Source organism: Protopterus annectens, chromosome 2.part0 (assembly GCF_019279795.1).
Source record: "Protopterus annectens isolate FY-2018-M chromosome 2.part0, PAN1.0, whole genome shotgun sequence".
NCBI lineage: Eukaryota > Metazoa > Chordata > Ceratodontiformes > Protopteridae > Protopterus > Protopterus annectens.
Genome location: NC_056728.1, coordinates 176,125,028 through 176,145,955, shown reverse-complemented (window position 1 = coordinate 176,145,955; position 20,928 = coordinate 176,125,028). Strand labels below are relative to the sequence as shown.

The window sequence follows — 20,928 nt, the reverse complement described above, 5'->3', positions numbered from 1 at the left end:
TCCCTGGGCAGGCTTTCAGAGTTTGGTACATGTTGGACAAGCAAGCAGAACAAGCCAGCCAAGAGTCCACTTTACTTCCATGTGTGGGGAATTTTATTTGGTCTAAATTGTCATAGCCTCATGCTGACCTTTGATGTGTAGACTGAGTGGAAATGGAAGGATCAGACTGAGTTCATGTCTTGGGCCTAGCTGTAGTGTGACCATACTTTTTCAGTTTGAGCCTTCCAGCCTAGCAACAATCCCTTGAGTTGAGGCTCATTAGATGAAGCCCAGCGTCCTCCCTCCCTGGATAGACATACCTATCCCAGTTTCTCTCTCTGTCAGTCACCCGATCCAATAACTGAACTCAGGTCATCTGGACTCTGGTCTGAGTTTTATCCCTCTACACCTCAGAAGTGATAATGCTACTCTATAAAGTCTTAGGAGGCACTATAGCTATTTGGGAAGGCACACTGTACAGTACTCAACTTTCTCACACATTACTGATGTAATCAATGAGTACAATTCAGTCATTCAGTATCTAGGTGTTTGCTAGGGTCATTACAATAATATAATATTAGGGGACTCTGATGCTGAGTGAGATCCCACTGCTGGAAGCTCACTTGCATCACAGGGGTGGCAGGATAAGGTAGTGTGTAGTAGCAGGTTTTATTTATTTTATTTGACATTTGTTTACCGGGAAAGTCTAACTGGGTGGGTGCCCATTTTCAGCAGAGGCCAGGGAAAAAAAGCTCCACAGACAATTAGGGTATTAAATTAGCTTATTACAGAGCAACAACGAACATTTTTACATACAGTAAAGAATGTACAATAATGGATAGCACATCATGTTTACATATGTTAGATGAAACATAATTGCACATTAATTACAGATATTAGATATTACTAAGGAGATGACTACATACATGAGATAAATGGTCTTTATACGATTCAGATCAGTATGATTCTGCTTGATAGTTAAATAATTTTTGTTTAATATAATATAGTTAGTATGCATATCTTATAGCACAGGGTTAAGTGAGGAAGGGAATTACAGATGAGGGAAAGGAGGAGATAGAAACTTGTGTGTTCATTTGTAAAGTGTGGGGTATGGCTAGGGAAGAAACAAAAGGGAGAAAGAAACATTAGGGGATTGTACAGTGAGAATAGTAGTGTAAGCTATAGCTAAAAGAGCAAAGAAATTATCAATTGTATAAAGTATAACAGCAAGATGGAGGGTAATACTGTTACAGTTACAAATTAAGGAGCTACTTCATTAACCTGGTGCAGAACATGGACAGAGCCATGTATTTTTTAGATAGTTTTTAAGAGAGTGTATGAAGGATTTGAGGGTTGTGTCTGTACTTATAGAAGTGGGCACAGTATTCCAGAGTTCAGCTATGGAGTGAGAATACAGAGAATACCCTGCTGATTTAATTGGTTTATAAACAATGAGTTGAACTTGGTTATTTGATTGCAGGGGACATTTAGGCAAGTGTTTTTGTAGTATACAATTTAAGGCTGGGCAGGTGGCAGGGTAATGAATGATTTTGTGTGTGGTGATTAGCCAAATATATTTTAGGTAGTGGAGTAGTTCTAGCCTGTTTAGTGTTTTCAATGCAGTGCAGGGGTGGGTACAGCATTGAGAAGTTGATGGAAATTTAGATATTTTATTGTAACATTGTTCAAATTTTTGAGTAAGTGAGATCTGAAGATTAGTGAAGATGGGGCTCCATAAAGAAGAGAAGGCAGAAGACAACTATTTGCAAGCATGTATCTGGATGTGGAGGTGAGGAGGTTTCTAGCTCTGTAGAGTAAGCCTAGTTTTTGATGTTGTTCTTGATGGTATTTTGTATGTGTAAATCAAATTTAAGGTTGTTGTCTATGGTCATGCCTAATAATTTTGTATTGGTTATCACTTCTATAGTGGTATTATTGAGGAAGTATATTTTAAAGTTGTATTTTTCATGAGACAGAGATTTAGGATAGAAAAGTAAAAGTTTTTTTTTTTTTATTAAGTGGGAGTTGGGAGTTTTGTAACCATTTTTCAGTGGTAGTGAGGAATTATTGTGCAATTTGGTTGAGGTGTGTATGCTTGCTGGAAGTACATATAATTGCTAAGTCCTACTGTAAGAGAGAGAGAAGCATGCTGTGTGCAAGTGTAAAGACAATTTGTAAGGATATTAAAGAGGAGAGGAACAAGGACTGATCCTTGTGGGAAGCTATTTTGACAGGGAGAAAATGTGATAGTAGTGAAATCAATGATTGCCATTTTACTGATTGGCATCTATCAGCCAGATAACTCTTGAACCAGTTTAGGGTGTTTGGTGTTAGACTTAAAGCTGACTTTTACTCTTGTAGTTTAGTATGGCTGATCATATCAAAGGCCTTTGATAGGTCAAGGAATATGGCAGAGACAAGTTGACTTATCTCTAGCTTTGTTCACTGTATCTCTGAAAGCTATAAGAGCTGTATTTGTGCTATGGGAGAGTCAAAAACTATGCTGGATTTGAGTTAGAAGTTTTTCTTGGTTGAGGTGTTGTAGGAGTTGTTTGTGGGTGTATTTTTCTGAGATTATAGGGAGGGGAATAGGTTAGGTATTGAACTGAAATTAGTGATGTCTGTAGAAGTACCGCCTTTATAGAGGGGAATATGATGTGATTTTTTTTCCAGATTTTGGGGACATAGTTTTCTTTTTTTTTAATTTCTCCAAGTCTTTTGGGTTTCTAATACCATGACGGGAATGAACCCCATTCCTAAGTCAATGTACGATTAAAGTTCACGAAATTAGTATTGTTTCTCTCTTTGATGTTAGTCAAGGATGCTCTTCGCGGCACCTCCAATGTGCCCAGTAGTGACTCCTTCTGCAATTCGTACAGGGTTAAATGAATTGGTAACATATCTAAATGCAATTGTAAATTCCTTTTTATAAGACCTGTTGCTCCTGCTACTATTGGAATTGTCTGGGTATCTTTCTTCCACATGGCTCTCGTTTCTGCCTGCAGATCCTGGTATTTTATGACTTTGTGTCTCTCTGTACGCAAGACACTGTAGTCACTGGTTATGGTGATTTCAATGATCAATGCTACTTTTGTCTTCTTTTCTTGGAACACTATATCCAGTTTTCTAGCAGCTATCTTTTGAACTGTTGGTAATGGTTGATCCCATATGATATAAACCATCATTTTCTATGATTCTTTGTGGCTCATGTTTCCAGTGTTTTTCAGCAACTTTGATACCATAATGTTTGCACAATCTCCAGAGCAACAGTCTTGCCACATTAATATCCCTTTCAGTATACAGTCCCTCTGACATTAGTGCATCACAACCAGCAACAAGGTGTGTGACTGTTTCCAATTCAGTTTTATAAAACCTACATTTGTCACATGTTCAATGGACTTTGTAAACAAGGGTGTACATAGCCCACTATCAAATATTAACTTTTCATTTCTTGGTTTGAATTCACCTCTCCTTAACTATTCCTGTATTCGCTCTTGATCAACATGAGGCTCTTCCAGAAGTTTTCTATGCTTGCAACTATATTTATGTTTTTTCCACATTTCTTGCCTTCTCATCTGGTCCTTCACCTTATATTCTTTCTTTTGTTTTTTGGCACATTCAGTTGCTGCCTGGTTTTAATCCACTTCTGGTTTGATTTCCATTCCTGCTTGACGTCGATATGCTTCTGCTAAATTTAGCAGAGACGCCATCTTAGATTTATTCTCCTCATGTTTCAAAACTTTCACTACATTTGGATCTTGTGAGGTCAGTAGATATGTGTGGAGTCCCACAATTGCAGATCTATACATGTAATCAATTTCAAGGAGGCCCATCCCTCCTTCGGAACGGGGAATATATAATCTTGGTATACACTGATTTTTATAAATCATTTGGTGAGCATGGAGCATCCTTCTTGTTTTAATATCCAATCTATCCAACACTTTTTGGGGCCAATCCATCATTTCAAAACTGTAAGTTAGGACAGGAAGAGTAAATTGATTTATAGCTTGGATCTTGTTCCTAGATGTCAATGCTGTTCTCAGGATTAATGTAAGTCTTCTAAAGTATTCCTTACTGAATTTTATTCACATTTGTTCATGTTTTATTGCTGATCCTTCATCAATTCCCAAGTATTTATAAACTCCCTCTTGCTCAAGTTCTTTTATATCATATTCTTGTCCCAAACTGATGTTTTCCTGGTGCTGGAGTTTTCCTTTTTTAAAGGTTGCTTTTGCACATTTATCAAGACCAAATAACATTCCAATATCATCTGAAAAAGTTTTGACAACCTGCAGCTGTGCTTTCAGTTCCTCATCTAATGAGCTATACAGTTTTAAATCATCAACAAAGAGATGATGATAAGTCATTAGACTTTGTTGTTTTCTAGGAGCCAAATTGTAGCCATGGCCTAAGCTGTTAAGTAAACAGCTTAATGGATTAATGGCAAGGCAAAATAGCAATGGTGACAGGATTAATGGCAAGGCAAAATAGCAATGGTGACAGAATATTCCCCTTTGAAATTTTATCCCTGGGATAGTAATCTATCCTTTATCATGGCTTAATTGCAAAATGGTTTGCCATTGTTTCATGGTTACTGTAATGTAATCAATCAGTGTAGGGTGCATCTTATACAATTTTTAAGCACTCTTTTATCCATGAATGTGGGACTCTATCAAATGCCTTTTGTAGTCAATCCATGACATACATAGATTCTTCCCCTTTTTACAGTTCTACACTATAACTTTGTTTAACAACAAATGATCTTTTGTTCCATATGACTTTCTTTTATTGCTCTTTTGTTTTACTGCCATAATTGAGTTTTCTTCTAAATGACTATACATTGTTGGCGTCAATTCCCATGTATAGTTTATACATCACTGAAAGCCAAGTTATTGGTCTATAATTCATAGGGTAGCTTGCAGGTTCACTCTTAAGTAAGAGCATTTTTTTCCTGTTGTTAACCAGTGCGGTGTCTGTTTGGGATGCACATATAAATAGTTCTTATTCATGGCTAAATATTTGAGCAAAGAAGTTAATACTTTAAGCCAAATATTAGGTACTGCATCTGGGCCTGGGATTTTCCAATTAGAGGCTTTTCTTTACTTTATTTCAATCTCTCTGGCTTCATCCCATTTCATATCCTGTACCTTTAACCCTCATTCTTTCTTTTACTTCTTCTATCCATTTGGCATGTTTGTTATATTCCACAGGATCTTCATAGATACTTCTCCAAAATGTATCTATTTCTTTTATTTTTGGCGCTCTTTCAATTCCTTTTACCTTATTTCCCAATTCTCTATAAATGTTTTTTGATCATCATTAAATTGCTTATTTTGTCCTTTTCCTTTATATTTATCTTCATATCTTCTAAGTCTTTCTGCCTGTGCTGAATTTTAGTTTATCTGTGATAGTACATGATAGATCCTGGTCTGTTCTAATACTGCGGATTGCTTTTATCACATCTATCTTTCTTAGTAGTTTTGTTGATCTGTTCCCTCTTCTATAATCTTCTAACAGTGACACTTCTTGTCTTAGCTGTTTTATAGTTTTCTCTATTCGATATTTCCATGATGGTATTCACTTTTACCCCTTCCTTTCCCTTGCTACCCTGTGTTCCTGTGGTAGAATTTCATCAGTTATTAATTTAGCGGCACAGTAGTGTATTCTGTTTACTTCTGTTATATCGCATGGATCTCTATGAACAGTCCTAATTACTGCGTTCATTTGTTTTATCAAACGTCTGACTTTTGGGGTTTTATTAACCTTCTGCAGTCTATTTCTTTCATTGATCTTGATATATAATCTATGTCTATTAGGGTCTATATTAGATTATTGAATATTTAAAAGTTCGAACACCATATGGCCGACACCATATGTTCGAACTCTTAAATGTTCGAAAATCAAAAAAAAAAAAAAAAGCTACCTGAAAGGTTAGGCTGGGGGGGCAAGCCCCCCTGCACCCCTCACTCCCCTGCACCCCCACCCCCGCTATTTAAATATACCAACTCCCAGATCACACTACAGTGTAGACAATGCAAAACTTCCATTTCTGCACTGTACAGAGAACTCCATTGAAACGTTCAAACATTTACATGTTCGATCATATGGTGTCGACCATATGATGTTCGAACATGCAAATGTTCGATAACTTAATATAAACCCATATATTAAGTCAAGTAACTCTTCTCTTAACTCATTTTCTTCCAAGGTGAGGACACATCCCTTATTTTCCATTTCTTGCAGGCATTCTATAGAAGACTCTGTAGCATCTTCCTGTGGCACAGTCTCCAACTTCATCCTGTGCCATCCATTGTTCTATCATATGGGAACTCACTGGCCTATCACTCCCCACCATTGACTGCATCAGAGTTTCCACAGTTTCCTGTTTCTTCCTTTGCTGTCTAGCTTCAAATGAACGTTTATACTAGTTTCATGTGGAAGGCTCCAAAATATCTTGATATGACACCTGACCAATTGTTTCCTGTTCTACTGGTTTCACCTTAATTTGGATATCCATTGCTCTATCGTGTTGTCTTGCTTTCTGCATTCAATTTTCTACACTAAATCCTTCTCTTTACAGCTGCTCTATAACCTCAATTTCTATTTCTTTGACTTCTCCATTACTAATCTCTTTCTACTTTTCCCCTTAATCTCCTTATTTTTTGTATTGTAAAGTTTTCCATATCTGGATTCCTTTGCCTGTATTTCTCTTCAAATATCTTTGGTGCTGCTCTTTTTATATTGGTTAATTTTGCTTTCTCCTTTGCATAAATTAATATTACACCATATTAAATCTCTTGTCTTTTCCCATGTCCATATTTCTTTTTCACGTCTCCTGATCTTCTTGCTTTTCCTTATTCTGGGGACTCACTCCATCATGCTGTGATGTTCTGCATTAAATCCTTCACTTTGCAGGCACTCCATAACTTCAAATTCTATTTCTTTAACTTCTGCTTTACTAATCTTCTTTTCCACATTACATCTCTGTGCTATTAATTTTTTTATTGTGAAATTTTCCATATCTGGATGCTTTTGCCTGTATTCCTTTTCAAATATCTTTGAGACTGCCTTCTCTATATTAATTAACTTAGCTTTCTCCTTTGCATAAATACTGCACCATATCAAATATCTTTCTTTCTTTCCCACGTCCATATTTCTTTTTTATATTTTTCAAATATCTCAAAGTTTTGTTGTTTATATTTTCGCACTTCCTCAGATGCTTCTTTTTCCAAACAGATCAAAGTTTCTTGATCTATATACTGTTTTTCAAAAATCTGTTGTATTAATGAACACACATTTGTATTTGAAGCTTCTGACAGTTTTTCCTGCGGAACTATTTTTCTTTCCTCTAATTTCTCTCTTAATCATTTTGTATATCTTGTGTCTGGAAATTCTGGGCTTTTTACATAATAGTAACAATACATAATTTCTTTCTTATCCTCAATAGTCCACTTGTGTTATCTTTATGGCTTTTCTTTGGCCAATCAATCTTTGTGATTTTTGTGGACTATTAATCCCTTCTGCAACAGGGGGGCTATCTTCCCCCTGGACCTGGCCTGGCCCCATTGTAGAAATGTTTCTGTATTTTGAGGATTCTATACTGTCATTTTTTCCAGTCCTGGCACCAGTGCACCTACCAGGATTGGGCACTTTTTTATCCTGGGTCTTGTGAACCCAGATATCTCTTATTGTTTTTAACTTACTTCTGTCCATAATATATGCTATATAAATACAGTCTATATATCAGTGTCGCCTTGGTGAGATTTTGTGAAAAACAGGGTCCACCTCACAAAGGTACTCACCAAGACTTGAGGATAAATTCAATTTCAGCACTGCTACTCTCCTTTGCTTTTTATGTGTATGGATATGGGGTAACTTGCAGTTATTTTAAAGGAATTCACTGGATAGATTATCTTCAGAGGCAGAGTAGATTTGTAGTTTGCTTAAGATTTTTTTTATATAGGCTGTAGATACTGGTTGAAATGTAAATGATGAGGTAATAGTTGTTTGTGAGCTGCAGTACTATGACTAAATTGTTTTGTAATAGATGTTATGCTGTCTACAAAGTAGGCATTAAGTGTCCAGAGGTGTGTTGTTTGGACATGGATTGGGATTATATTTTTGCCCTGGTTGCAGTATTTTCTTGATGGTTGACTAGAATTTCTTGGGCTTGGCTTTGCAATTGTTTTGGGGTTTGCTAAAGTATGTATTTTGTCAGAGATTATCTGTCTTTTGGCCTGGTTAATAAAATTTTATATTGTTGGAGGTTTTGTTGGGTTTTGTTTGTCTACCAATTTTTCCAGGCTTTGTGTCTAGTTTGCATTAGTCTTCTTATAGTGTTAGTTAACCAGGGCACATCTCTTGTTTTTCTTTTATTTCTGGGGCATGACATTTTGTTTAAGGTGTTAAGAAATACTGAGTTCAGTTTCTCAACAGCATCATCTAGTGGGATATTTCTTAGTATATTCCAGTTTATTGAGGAGAGAATACTGTTGAATAACTGAGGGCTAAAATTTGTTGTGTTAGGAATAGTGTTTTATAATTTGCTGTTTTGGAGGATGTTGTGTGTGATATTTGGTAAAGACAGGGAGATGGTCACTGAGGGGATCTGATAGGGTGCCAAATCAGGTAAATTTAGTGGGATCAGATACTAAGATCCAGTCTTGTATGGAATTTGAGTTTTTGCTAAAGTATGTTGGAGTTCGTATCCAAAAAAATGTATGCTAAATTTAGGGGAGGTAGATATAACATCAATCCAATTAATATTACCATCTCCTAGTATGACTGTTTCATGAGGGATAGAAGTTGAGGTCCAGTGTGGAATGTGTTCTAATATACTGATATCATTGCCTCGGGGAATATATAAGGTAATGATACAGCTCTGTTCGCATTTGTTTAATCTGAGGAAAGTGATAAGAAGTTCTGCATTACTGAATTGTGGTATCGGGGCATTATAAGGGATTAGCCTGAGATAATCTGGGTATATAATTGGTACACCACAGCCTTTCCTTTTAGTTTGATCATTCCTAATTATGTTATAGTATGGTAGCAATATTTTGGTGTTGCTAATATTTGGTTGTAGCCATGTTTCTGTTATGGCTAGGGTACTAGTTTTTGAACAGCTATCCAAGCATGGAGTTCTGTGATTTTATTACAAATACTTCTAGCATTTAGAGTAATGAAAGTTAGTTGACTACTGTTAGATGGATAAGTTGCTGTTTGATTTTGTTCAGTACTACTGACTTTGTTTTCTTTTAAGATGACTTTTATTGCACCTGGATTATGGTGAATATCGCCACTGGTTAGGATTGATATGCATTGGAATAGTGTTTTTAGATATTTCTTTAGTGTTCTTCTAGCAGGGGATGTTATTTTAAGTTTACTTGATGGTACGTTGAGTGGTTTAAGTTTGGAATACAGGTACAGTGTGTCTTGATATATGTTGGCTGTTATGTTATTAGCTTTAGGTGCAATAGGTTTATCTGGTAGGTACTTAATTGGGGAGATGATAGTGTGAATTTGGTGCCTTTGGTAACAGGTGAGGTGGCTGAGGCATAGCAGTAGTAGATTCATAACTAAAGTTAAGCAATTCACACTGTTATTGTTACCTAATTTGGGAGTGATAGATATAGGATAAGTTCCACTGGAGAAAACTTGTGGGCTGTGCAAGTAATATATGTTTGATGATGGAATAGACAGAAAGTATGTAAGAGGTGCGAAAACAGTTAGTAGTTATATATACATGGGAAGTAACAAGGAAGTAGTGATGAAAGGTTGAGCTACAGCTAGGAGTGATGAGTAATGAGTTAAATGATGGCAAAATCTTTAGGGCTACATGGGAGGGGTTTAGTGTGGTTGTGGCTGCATAGTATAAATGTAGACATAGTGGGGTGGGTGGGAATTGGGGGAAGGGTCGGGGAGCAAAGTGGAGCCCAAGCGGGGCCTACACTTGGTGTATGTGCTTATGTGCATATGAAAACTATCTGTTGGGAAGGACTTAGTCCATGAATATAAGAATGTTAGTGGTTAATGCATTAGCATAGTATAGGACATTTATAATAGACCATGAGAATAGTTGCCCATGCACTGTGCCTTACAATAGAATGAAGCAGATGGATGGAGACAAGCTCACTTGGGTCATGGGGTAGAGAAGTGATTTGGAATTTGTAGCCACACAGGCATAAGTAGTTGGAGAACAACTAAGATGAGGTTAGGACCAATCAGGTATTTCGATGGCTTGCAGTTACTCACCTCCCCTCCCAACAGATGGTTTACCACCAAATATAATATTTCGATGGCTTGCAGTTACTCACCCCCCCTCCCAACAGATGGTTTACCACCAAATATAATCAATGAGGTAAAATGTTTATGGATACAAAGACATGGTCTTTGAACTCTAAATATCGGATGTAAGTCACAAGATTTAATTTTATTAAGGGCTTTTAAAAATGCTAATGTGTTAATTTAGCTTCGCTTTCAGCAGTATAAGGCCTGTGGGCTTGGGTGGGGATGTCTCTCCAGCAGATTCAATACAAGAGTATAGAAGACACTGATGCAGAAGTGAGGGAAAATAATTAAGTTTAGTTTGATTCTTGGAAACTGCCTCACATACATTTTAACTGAAGGTATTGCTTCTTTTGCACTTCTGCAACTGAAATGGAATGCAAATGTAGAAGTTCCTTTGGTAGTGTGATTATGTTAACATTTGCAGCAGCAGTTGTCAGACATATGTGCTTACTTGAATAGATTTTAACTGGATGTTTTGCTTCTTTTGTAGTTATGCAAATGAAGATAGAAGTTTCTTTTGTAGTGTGATTATGCAGGCATACTATGTGCTCAGTACAAGTACAGTGAAGTAGCTGGACAGAGAGGAGTTCACTTGGGTCATGGGTTGGAGAAGTGATTTTGCCTGCATTGTACAGATCTCCAGTGTTATTTTGAGATTTTTCTGCATATCAATGGATATACAGGTGGGATTTATGTTCTGTCAGCATTTGTAAGTTGTGCATTTCTATCTACTGAACAATATACCAGTAGGGGAGGAAGCAGGGGGATTGCTGCAGCCAATGCTATTACACTGGTTGTCTGTATTCCACTGAAGTGCTGTAGTTTTTGCCATGGGACCAGCATGTACAGCACTATTATCAAGTTTGGAAATGGCACACTCTAACAGGGATGCAATCATTAGCATAAGATAAATAGTTGGGATGCAATGGAGCAGGATAAATGCAATGGTTTTTGCACAATCCTGTACCATTTTGTTAGAGAGCTTTATGTTTCAGACAGGGCGTTCACCATTCTATGATACAAAAAGTCCTGCACAGCATTGTAGCTTGTTTCTGTATTTTTTCGCAAGTTTCTAGAAAGCAAAGTCTTTAAGTTATAACAGTTGTTGTCTGTATTTTTTAATTAATTGTAACTTTATTGAAGAACCAAACCATTTTTACAAATTTTCCATATCATAAAACTAGAACAGACAACATCTTAAAGTGTGTACAATGTTGGTAATGAACCTTATAGTATCAACCTTTTCAGTTTTATGAACCTCAGTAGTACCATAGTTATTGTTTCCCCACACTTTCTACTGCCGACGTCTATATACAGTTTTTGTAGGATTCTTGAATATAGGGCACATGAGTACTCCCCCCAGTGCCGACCAGCTCGGTGTTCACTACAATCTTAGGGTCAATAAGAGCTGGTCATAGCCCAGAAACAGGGAGATGCAATGAAGCACTACTCTCAATTTCTTTTGATAATTAACCACACTACAGATTTAAGCCATTTATGAATTTATCCCCACTCTGCTTTCCAGCAGAATTTTGCCTTTTAACTTCAAATGTAGTTTTGTTTTCCATTATACTCTCAGACTACACCTGTTGTGTTACCAAACCCTATGCATACATTAATTCTATGTGAGAATTTGGTCCATAAAAATATGTATCTTCTATACACAGTTAAACATTATAAAACTACAGTAAACTCTCAGTTAACTGGCACCCATGGGGATTGGTAGATGCCAGATAAAAAGTTATGTACTCACCATAACATTCCATATGTGTTGTCCATCATTGCCTTCATTCTTACCAGGATGGGTTTGGATCCGATCCTCAGATCCGACTCGGCCTTATATACAAGCTCGAGGTCTTCCACTAGCTCATGGCTAAACCCTATCCCAGCATGCACTAGAAAAGCTCCCCAGAGCTTGTTTGCAGTTATAATAATAGAATACAAAACAAAGGCAGTTTAATAACTTAGAGAGCAATAAAGACGGTCAGGGAATAATGACCAACTCGGTCTTCCAGAAGTAAATAGGCCGGGGGATGGAGGGTGAAATGTAAGAATGAAGACAAAGACGGACAACGCACATGGAACGTTATGGTGAGAACATAACTTCTTTGTGTGTTGTTGTTCTATATCGCCTTCATTCTTACCAGGATGGGACAGCATCCCTCGCACATCTTTGTTGGGTGGCTCAAGGGAGAATATTCTTCAGGATCATGGAACCAAAACAGGCCCTGCTCCTGGAGGCCAAATCGACTTTGCAATGAGTGATAAAGGTATGTGGCCCTGCCCATGTTGTTGCAACACAAATGGTATAAATTGGTAGTCTAGCCAGAAAGGTGGAAGAGGTTGCAATGGTTATTGTAGGGTGAGCTTTAACTCTATGGGGAAGATATCTGTTTTGAGATTTATAGATAAAGGCTATGCAATCTGAAAGCCATTTTGAAAGTGTAACTTTAGAGACTGGAAAACCTTTCTTTGAATCTGAACAAGATATAAATAGTTGGCCAGATTTTCTGAAGTCTTTAGTCAATAGTAAATATTAGTTAATTAATTAATTAATTAATTAATTAATTAATTAATTAATTATTAATTAGCAAATAGAAATGTAATTGTCTATGCACGTCCAGTTGGTGTAACATGTATTCTACCTTATTCTCACAATTTGGATAAAAGACTGGCAGCTCTATGGATTGGTTCAAATTTGATTCTGAACATACTTTTGGCAAAAAGGAAGGGTTTGTTCGTAATTGGACCCTGTCTCTATGGAACAGTAAATAGGCGGGCTTTATTGACAAGGCTTGCAGCTCTGACACTCTTCTAATAGAGGTAATTGCTATCAAGAGAATAGTTGCCCATGTCATGAATTTGAGTTTGCAAGATGATGCTGGCTCAAACGGGGGAAAAATTAAATGAGATAAGACAAAATTCCCATGGTGCTGGAGGGTCTTTGATAAGTCGTCTTTATAACAAGGTACCTTTAAGAAAGGCTTTGCATAGTCTGTGAGACATAATATTGAGGCCTGATTCACCTAAATGTAAATTGGATCTTGCTGTTTGCTGAACTCTAATAGCTGCGACAGCGCCTTTATTGAATAGTTTTGTCAGAAATTCTCGTATAAAATTTACTGGGGCAGAAAACAGGTCAATATGATAACGAGAAGGCCATAATGAGAATCGTTTCCATTTTATTTGACATATCTTTCTCATTGAAGCCATATGTGAAAATATTAGGATGTGTTTAACTGATGAAGAGAGGTTAGGAAACCTGGCTATGGTTGGAATTGGGGTTAATTTGAGAGTCTGAAGTGAAGGGTGGAGTGTTCCTGACTCATGAGTCAGAAGGTCTGGAATTGGGTCCAGAACCAAAGCTCCTCCCAAAGATGAGGCCACAGGAAGGAGAACCAGATTTCACAAGTCCAATATGGGGCGATGAGTATCAAGTCCTTTCACTAGAAATTGGCTTTCTCCAGAACTTTGGGTATTAATGGGAAGGGAAGAAAGGTGTAGAGGAGATCCGAGGGCCAACCGTGGACAAGTGCATCCCTTGGTGGCTCTCCTAGAGGGGGGAAAAGGGCAAAGTAGCTGCTGCATTTGGCATTTATGGATGTTGCAAAAAAGGTCACAGCAAGGCTGGCCCCATTTGCAGAAAATCTTTTCCACTACTACCTGTTTTAGGGGCCACTCGCGAGGCATCAGAATTGCTCTGCTGAGTCTGTCTGCTATCATGTTGGATTTCCCCAGGATGTGCATTGCTATCAGAAAGCATTGGGAGGAGGTCACCCACTGCCATACTCTCAGGGCCTCTCGACAAAGGGGGGTAAGATCTGGTTCCTCCTTGTTTGTTTATGTACCATACAACTGACATGTTGTCTGTCTGTATTGCAATAGTTCTCAGGGGAAGAAAGTCCTGGAATGCTTGCAATGCTAGAAGCACTGCTCTTATTTCTAGGACATTGATGTGCAAATGGGCCTTGTGATCCTGCCAAGTGCCTTGGACTGTCTTTCCTAGATAATGCCACCCCCCACCATGAGAGGCATTCGTGGTCACTGCAACTAATGGGAAAGTATAAATGGTTGACCTAGCGTCATGAGTAGAGTAAAGCCACCAACAAAGTTTTTTTTTTCCAAGATTCTGTTTTCAGTATTTTGTGGGACATAGGCAGTTCCTGCATCAACCCCTGAGTGGACAGCAGCCACTGGAAAATTCTCATGTGCAGATGTGCTAATGGGATCAAGGTTATTGCTGCTGCCATGGTCCCCAAAACTTTTAGGACTGTCCTTGCATGTGCTTTATTCTTTGTAAGAATATTTAAAATCTGACATCATAGCACTTGCACTCTTTCTGGAGGAAGTTTGGCCATCATACTTGTATCCAATTCTACTCTGCAAGGTTGTGTCTCTCACTTTTATTAGTAGATGCTCGGTGGTGGAGGTTAGCAGCCAGTCATCTAAATATAGAAACATCCGGAATCCTAGGCACCTCAAGTGAGCCGCGAATACTGCCATACATTTGTGAACACTCTGGGGGCTGTAGTGAGGCCAAAGGGCAGAGCCCGAAACTGATAGTGACTGGCTCCCAGCCGAAAGCTCAGATGTCTCCTGGACCACCTCTCCATTCTTATGTGGTAGTACACATCCTGGAGGTCTATCAGGCACATCCAATATTCCTGCCCTAGAAAAGGGACTACTGACTGCAGTGTTACCATCCAGAACTTGGACTTTCTTACAAATTTGTTTAGATTACTGAGATCCAGAACTGGTCTCAAGTCCCATGTTTTCTTTAGAACTAAAAAGAATCGTGAGTAAAGTTCCGGATCCTATTTGGTCTCCGGGGACTGTTTGGATGACTCTTTTGTATAGCAACTTTTGAATTTCTAGCACTGCCTGTTTCCTCTGACTGGGTGGAATGTTTGGGATCTTTTTTATGTTTGGGACGGGGGAGGAAAAGGCTATGGAGTAACCTCTGGATATGATTCTTTGTATCCACTTGTCTTTTGTCATTTGTAGCCAGGCTTCTGGGTACAAAGATAAGTGACCCCTGAATACCTCCAGAGATGGACAGGTAGGCCTCCCTTCAGGAGAGCTGAAAAGGCTTACCAAAGAAAGATTTTCTGTCAGCCTGATTCTGCAGATCCCCTCTGCTGCGTGGTTGGCATCTTCCATTACTACTTCCCCCTCTGCCCCTGGGGGAAGATTCACCACATGTGTCCTGGAAAGCTCTCTGGGATTTTCGGAACCACATTTTTCCACTTCCTTTCTGACCTTTGGGATATGGTCTCATAGGTGGGGAAAAATGGACTCCTATGGCAGAGAGGGTCTTTCCTTCTTCTTCACACCTGATTAGTGTTTCCATGACTTTGGGCCCAAACAGAGATGAGCCATTGAACAGGGCATTCACAAAAGGAGATTTAAAGGTTCAGTGAAGTCACACAAGTGCATCGAAGAATGTCTCCTTAGGGAAATTCCTGAACCCACTGCTCTACTTCCTCCATCTGCTGCATAACAAATCAGTCTCATGGAGGAGTTGACAATGGAATTTAAGGTAGAGAACTCAGAGAAAACTTTCTTTGACACCCCTTCAGCTACTGAACCTTGGAGAGTATCTACTAACTCCTTCAGGAGATCTCTCTGTAATCTAGTAAAGTGGGTCAGGTAATTCAGCGATCTGAGAGCAAAATGTCACTGAAGAAAAAATGTGCTTTCCATATCTGTCCATTGTATGAGACTCCTTGGTCAGTGGATGAACAGAAGATGATGTCTCTGAGAGTTCCTTCTTGGTGGCTGCCGCCACCACCATAGCATCTACTGGAACTCCCTTAGTTAAAAAGCTTTTGTCTGAGGGGGATATGATGAATTTATTTGTCCTCCAAGGAACAGGTTCCACTGAATCTGGAGACTCCCACACCTTTCAAGAAACTCAATCCAGATGTTCATCGAAAGGTGGTGACACCCAAGTGGAGGAAGGGTTAGATCCAAAGACCTAAAGATAGATGGACTCCTCTGCTGAAGGGTTGGTGGACTTCCAGCCACCTCTCTGTTTAATTATTTCTAAGATGTCTCCAAAGGGTGACATCATCAGGATATGACCATAGGGACCCTTCAGCTTCATCGCAGTCAGTATCAGAAGTGATGGACTCTTCTGGGGAGTCTAAATGCTTCCTCTTACATAACCTTTTCTGAGGGAACACTTCAGAGGGGTATTCTGTAGAGGTTTCAGAAGAGTGGGGGGCACCCTGTGGGGCATCCTGAGGCCTAGGATCTCTGCATCCCTGTGGATGCAAAGGTATAGAGGCAGACATTGCTGCCTTTGGGGGAAGAATGTCTACAGATAACAGCAGAACTGCCTGTGGAGACAGCACTCTCCTCATCACCTCAAAAGCCCACTGTCGCTGATTTGAGGGAATCCCTGGATCCAAAGAAGCCAAGGGAACTCTCGGAATCAAGGAAGATGGCTCCAAGGCTGAGGTAGGAGCCGAGCTCACCCGAGCCAATGCACTGAGAGGAAAGTTCGGATCCGACAACTGTCCAATCTGACTTATCTCCCCCGACCCGACCTGAGAGCATCGGCTCCTAGACTCCTCAAGTTCCAATGGAGCTGAGGACGCCAGAGCAATGGTCCAATCCGAAGATCCCATAATAGGTCTCGGGTCCAATGGTTCCACCAATATCAGCTCCGAACATTCTGGCTCCAAAGTCCAAAGTCGGATCAGAGAAGGAATCAAAGCAGAAGGGAAGGATGTGGTCAGATCCAAAGCCCTCAGGATTGGATCTGATAACAGCTTGGCCAGAGTTGGTGTCCTTAATAGCTTCTGTATGACTCGATCCATGTCATCATCGGATAGGCTCCTGGAAGATCGAGTGGAGGAGCCTGGAGACTTGGAAGATTGGAGTATAGGTGATCTTAGAGTAGGGGAGAATGGCTCCAAGACAGGGGACTAGCTCCAGAACCCGAACTCCACCAGCATTGAGAATGATGGTGCAGGAGCAGTAGATTTTTTGATCTGACAGCCTTAGGATCCAGTGTCAACATTTTGGAAATCTTTTTGGAAGGCTCCGATGGAGCATTGGAAGAGGAAGATCTCTTTCCAGACTTGTCAGATCTTGAAGATGGAGACTGGTCAGACTTTGATGAACCCGAACCTTTTGTATTGCTTCCAAGAAGGGTTTTTTTAAGAGATCTCTCAGTATCAATTTATTTTTCCTTTCCAGGAGAGCCCTGTGATTAAATGAATGACAAATGGGACAAGACTCCTGGAAATGGACAACTCCTATGCCAGTGGTTCTCAGTCTTTTTTGATTCTTGGCTCCCTTGCTGAATCCAGGTTTTCCAAGGCACCCCCCCCCCGCAGCGTGCTTAAAATGCATAATTTATTTATTTATTTATTTGACATTTGTTTAATGAGGCTGCCCAACTGGACTAGGAGACCTGGGGAGAAAAGCTCAAAAGTACAATAAAAAGACAATTACCAGAAAAAAAGTGTAAATTTTGCTTAACAGCATAACACTGATCTATTATGGTTGAGAAGTAAGCAAATCTAATGGCAACCTTATTAACTTTAAGTTTATAAGAGCAATATTTAAACTCTGTCCCTATTAGTTGGCTCTGTCAAGCATACCTCTCAACTGTATAGATTTTTGTAGAATGTCCAGATTTTTGCCTCATATATTTGGTCTTTTTCTCATAAAATTGTTGTTTTCTGGCAAATCACTGGGAGATCATTGAGGTTGAAGTCAGAAAATAATAACAGACAGTTGAGTTTCATACTTCATACCCTTCAAAAAATTCATGCTAATGCAAAACCTGCATTTCTATCAACTTTCTAAGTTTGTGAGAGCAGTACTTAAAAGTGTCCCTATTTTGTGCCTTTGTACCCTACTATTTTTGGCTTTGTCCAGATTTCTTGACCTAAGAGGATGAGAGGTATGGGTCCAGTGGTATGGTCCTGACTTGCACAGACCTCATTGCTGCTGCTGCCAGGGATCACTCTCACTCTTCACTCTCTCCCCCCGTGACACACACACACACACACACACACACACACACACACACACACACACACACACACACACACACACACACACACACACACACACACGCAGTCACTTCCTCATTCATACCTGCATTCACACACACATCGCTCTCTCTCTCCCGATCAGACACACACAGTCACTTCCTCATTCATACCTGCATTCATTCATCTGTCCGTCACACCCACACGCCACACCCACTTATGCATTCATTCATACATTCCTCTCACTCTTCCGATCTCACACATACATACACACACACACACACACACACACACACACACACACACACACAGTCACTTTCTCATTCATACCTGCATTAATTCATACAGCCCTCTCACTCTTCAGATCTCACACATGCACACACACACAGTCACTTCTTCATTCATACCTGCATTCATTCACACATTGCTCTCGCTCTCCCGATCTCACAAATACACACACACAGCCACTTCCTCATTCATTCCTGCAATCATTCACACATCACTCTCACTCTCCCAATCACACACACACACACACACACACACACACACACACACACACACACACACACACACACACACACACACACACACACACACACACAGCCACTTCTTCATTCATTCCTACATTCACTTACACATCTCTCTCACTCTCCCGATCTCCCTCACACACACACAGACTCTTTTGCTTTCATGCACGCATTCACTCACACACGCAGACAGACACACACACACACACAGTCATACAGGTATTCACTTACCTGACGACCCGGTTCCAAGTGCTTCACGGCCCGGTACTGGTCCACGGCCTGATGGGTGGGGGCCGCTGCTATACTTGATGCCAGTTCTGCTAAAAAGCTACAGTGTAGGTCTAGACTTAGTTCGCTGCGAACTAATAAGCTTAACTGCCAAATAAACCGTGAACTGTTCGCGGTTTATTTTGCAGCTAAGCTTATTAGTTTGCGGCACCCCTGTGAGGAAGCTGTGGCTCCCCAGGGCGCTGCGGCGTACACTTTGGGAACCCTTGTCCTAGGCAATAGACACAAATAGTGTGTCTATCAGTTAGGGACATTTTCTGTCCACATTTTTCACATTTTTTGAAACCAGAGGGTTTTGAATCTTTAGAAGACATCCTGGACAAGGTTTAGTAACACAAAAAAAGCTAGAGCAGTTTTTTTTTTTTTGACAACAAACACCACCACAATAGTTAAACAATCAACTATAATTGTAAGAGAGAGGAAAAAAGGAGGGTACAGCCCTCTAACTTAAATGGGCTATGCCCGGAAGACTGAAAGAAAGGGGAACCCCTCTAACTTAAACGGGCTAAGGGTAGAACAGTTCTCTAATTTAAACAAACTGTTTTTCAACAGTTTTTAAAACAGAGAAAAACAAAGATAAGAAGAGCCCTCTAACTAAAACAGGCTATCAAGAGTGTTAAGGTGGAGGTCGGGATAGGGACAATAAGGCCTAGGCAGGAGATGACAGCCAACAGCAGAAAAATAGGCAGAACAAAGCAGAAATAACAAACTAGCACCAAACTAGTTATCTATGTTAATAATAATAATTAAGAATAAGCAATTTCCAACAATAGTGATAATAAACAAGAGTATACTCAGCCAAAGCCAGCAGAACGAGCACCCAATCTTGTTTAGCGGCAAACAAGATCTGGGGAGCTTTCCTAGTGCATGCCAGGATAGGATTTAGCCACGAGCTAGTGGAATACCTCAAGCTTGTATATAAGGCCGAGTCAGATCCGAGGATCATATCCAAACTCATCCTGGTAAGAATGAAAGGAAGATAGGACAACAACACATCTGTAGTTTCTGGTTGCATGAGAGTTACTATTAAAACAGGCCTGACTAATACTGTACCCTATACTATTTGTTTGGTTTGACTTGTTCTTAGCTTCAGGAGAGAGGGAATGTATTCCTATATTCCTTTTTAAAACACTAAAACTCTAAAAACGTAAGGTATGTTTCTGCGAGGGGACAGAAAGTGCAACACTTGAAAACTGTACTGTATTTCTTCAATTTTTTTTTGTTCTGGTTGCTTGGGAGTTCTGGTTGCCTGAGAGTTCTGGTTGCTTGAGTTCTGGTTAACTGAGAGTTTACTGTATATACAATAAAACCATTAGACAACAACCTTTAATTTATAGCATCTACTTTGTGAAGTCAACCAAGCTGTCTATTTTCTACAAGGATGCACAGTCAGCATTTGTTCACCTACTTCAGTTTCTATCATGTATTCAAATTTCTAACAGCTCTCGTTCTCCCCAGGCTGCCATGTATACTCTACCTACTACAGTCTACTTTGTCATTCCAGAGTTTCTATTGTTTATGTATCAATTGGCTTCTACCCTTCTATGCACACTTCACCTCTATGTCACCAATATAAAACTTCCCCTAGTCAGACTTCATCTTTAACTTTTTAGTTATAGCATTTCTGCTACAACTTAAACCCACGAGAGACTGAATATGTCTTGGCATACTGACTTTAAAGCTGTGTAACTGAAACAGCTCTTTACTCAAGCAATTCCCTTTTCCTGTATGCTCCTTTAATAGTTTGTTCAGTTCCCCTTCATACTCCTGTAGTTCCCTAGAGTCTTAGGAAACATGCTTTCAGGTGCCTGCTGCTCCTCTTCACATCTCTGACAGGA

At 39.5% G+C, this 20,928-nt stretch overlaps 1 protein-coding gene across 1 annotated transcript in view; it reads left to right on the top strand.

Moving 5' to 3' along the window:
- The window catches only part of LOC122792712 (vomeronasal type-2 receptor 1-like), a 577,508-nt gene that overhangs the window by 523,265 nt on the left and 33,315 nt on the right, over nucleotides 1-20,928 (top strand). The window contains exons 8-9 of the mRNA XM_044060297.1: nucleotides 12,414-12,536; nucleotides 17,272-17,408. Of these exons, the coding sequence (XP_043916232.1) occupies nucleotides 12,414-12,536; nucleotides 17,272-17,408 (260 nt within the window). The remainder of the gene's footprint in view (nucleotides 1-12,413; nucleotides 12,537-17,271; nucleotides 17,409-20,928) is intronic.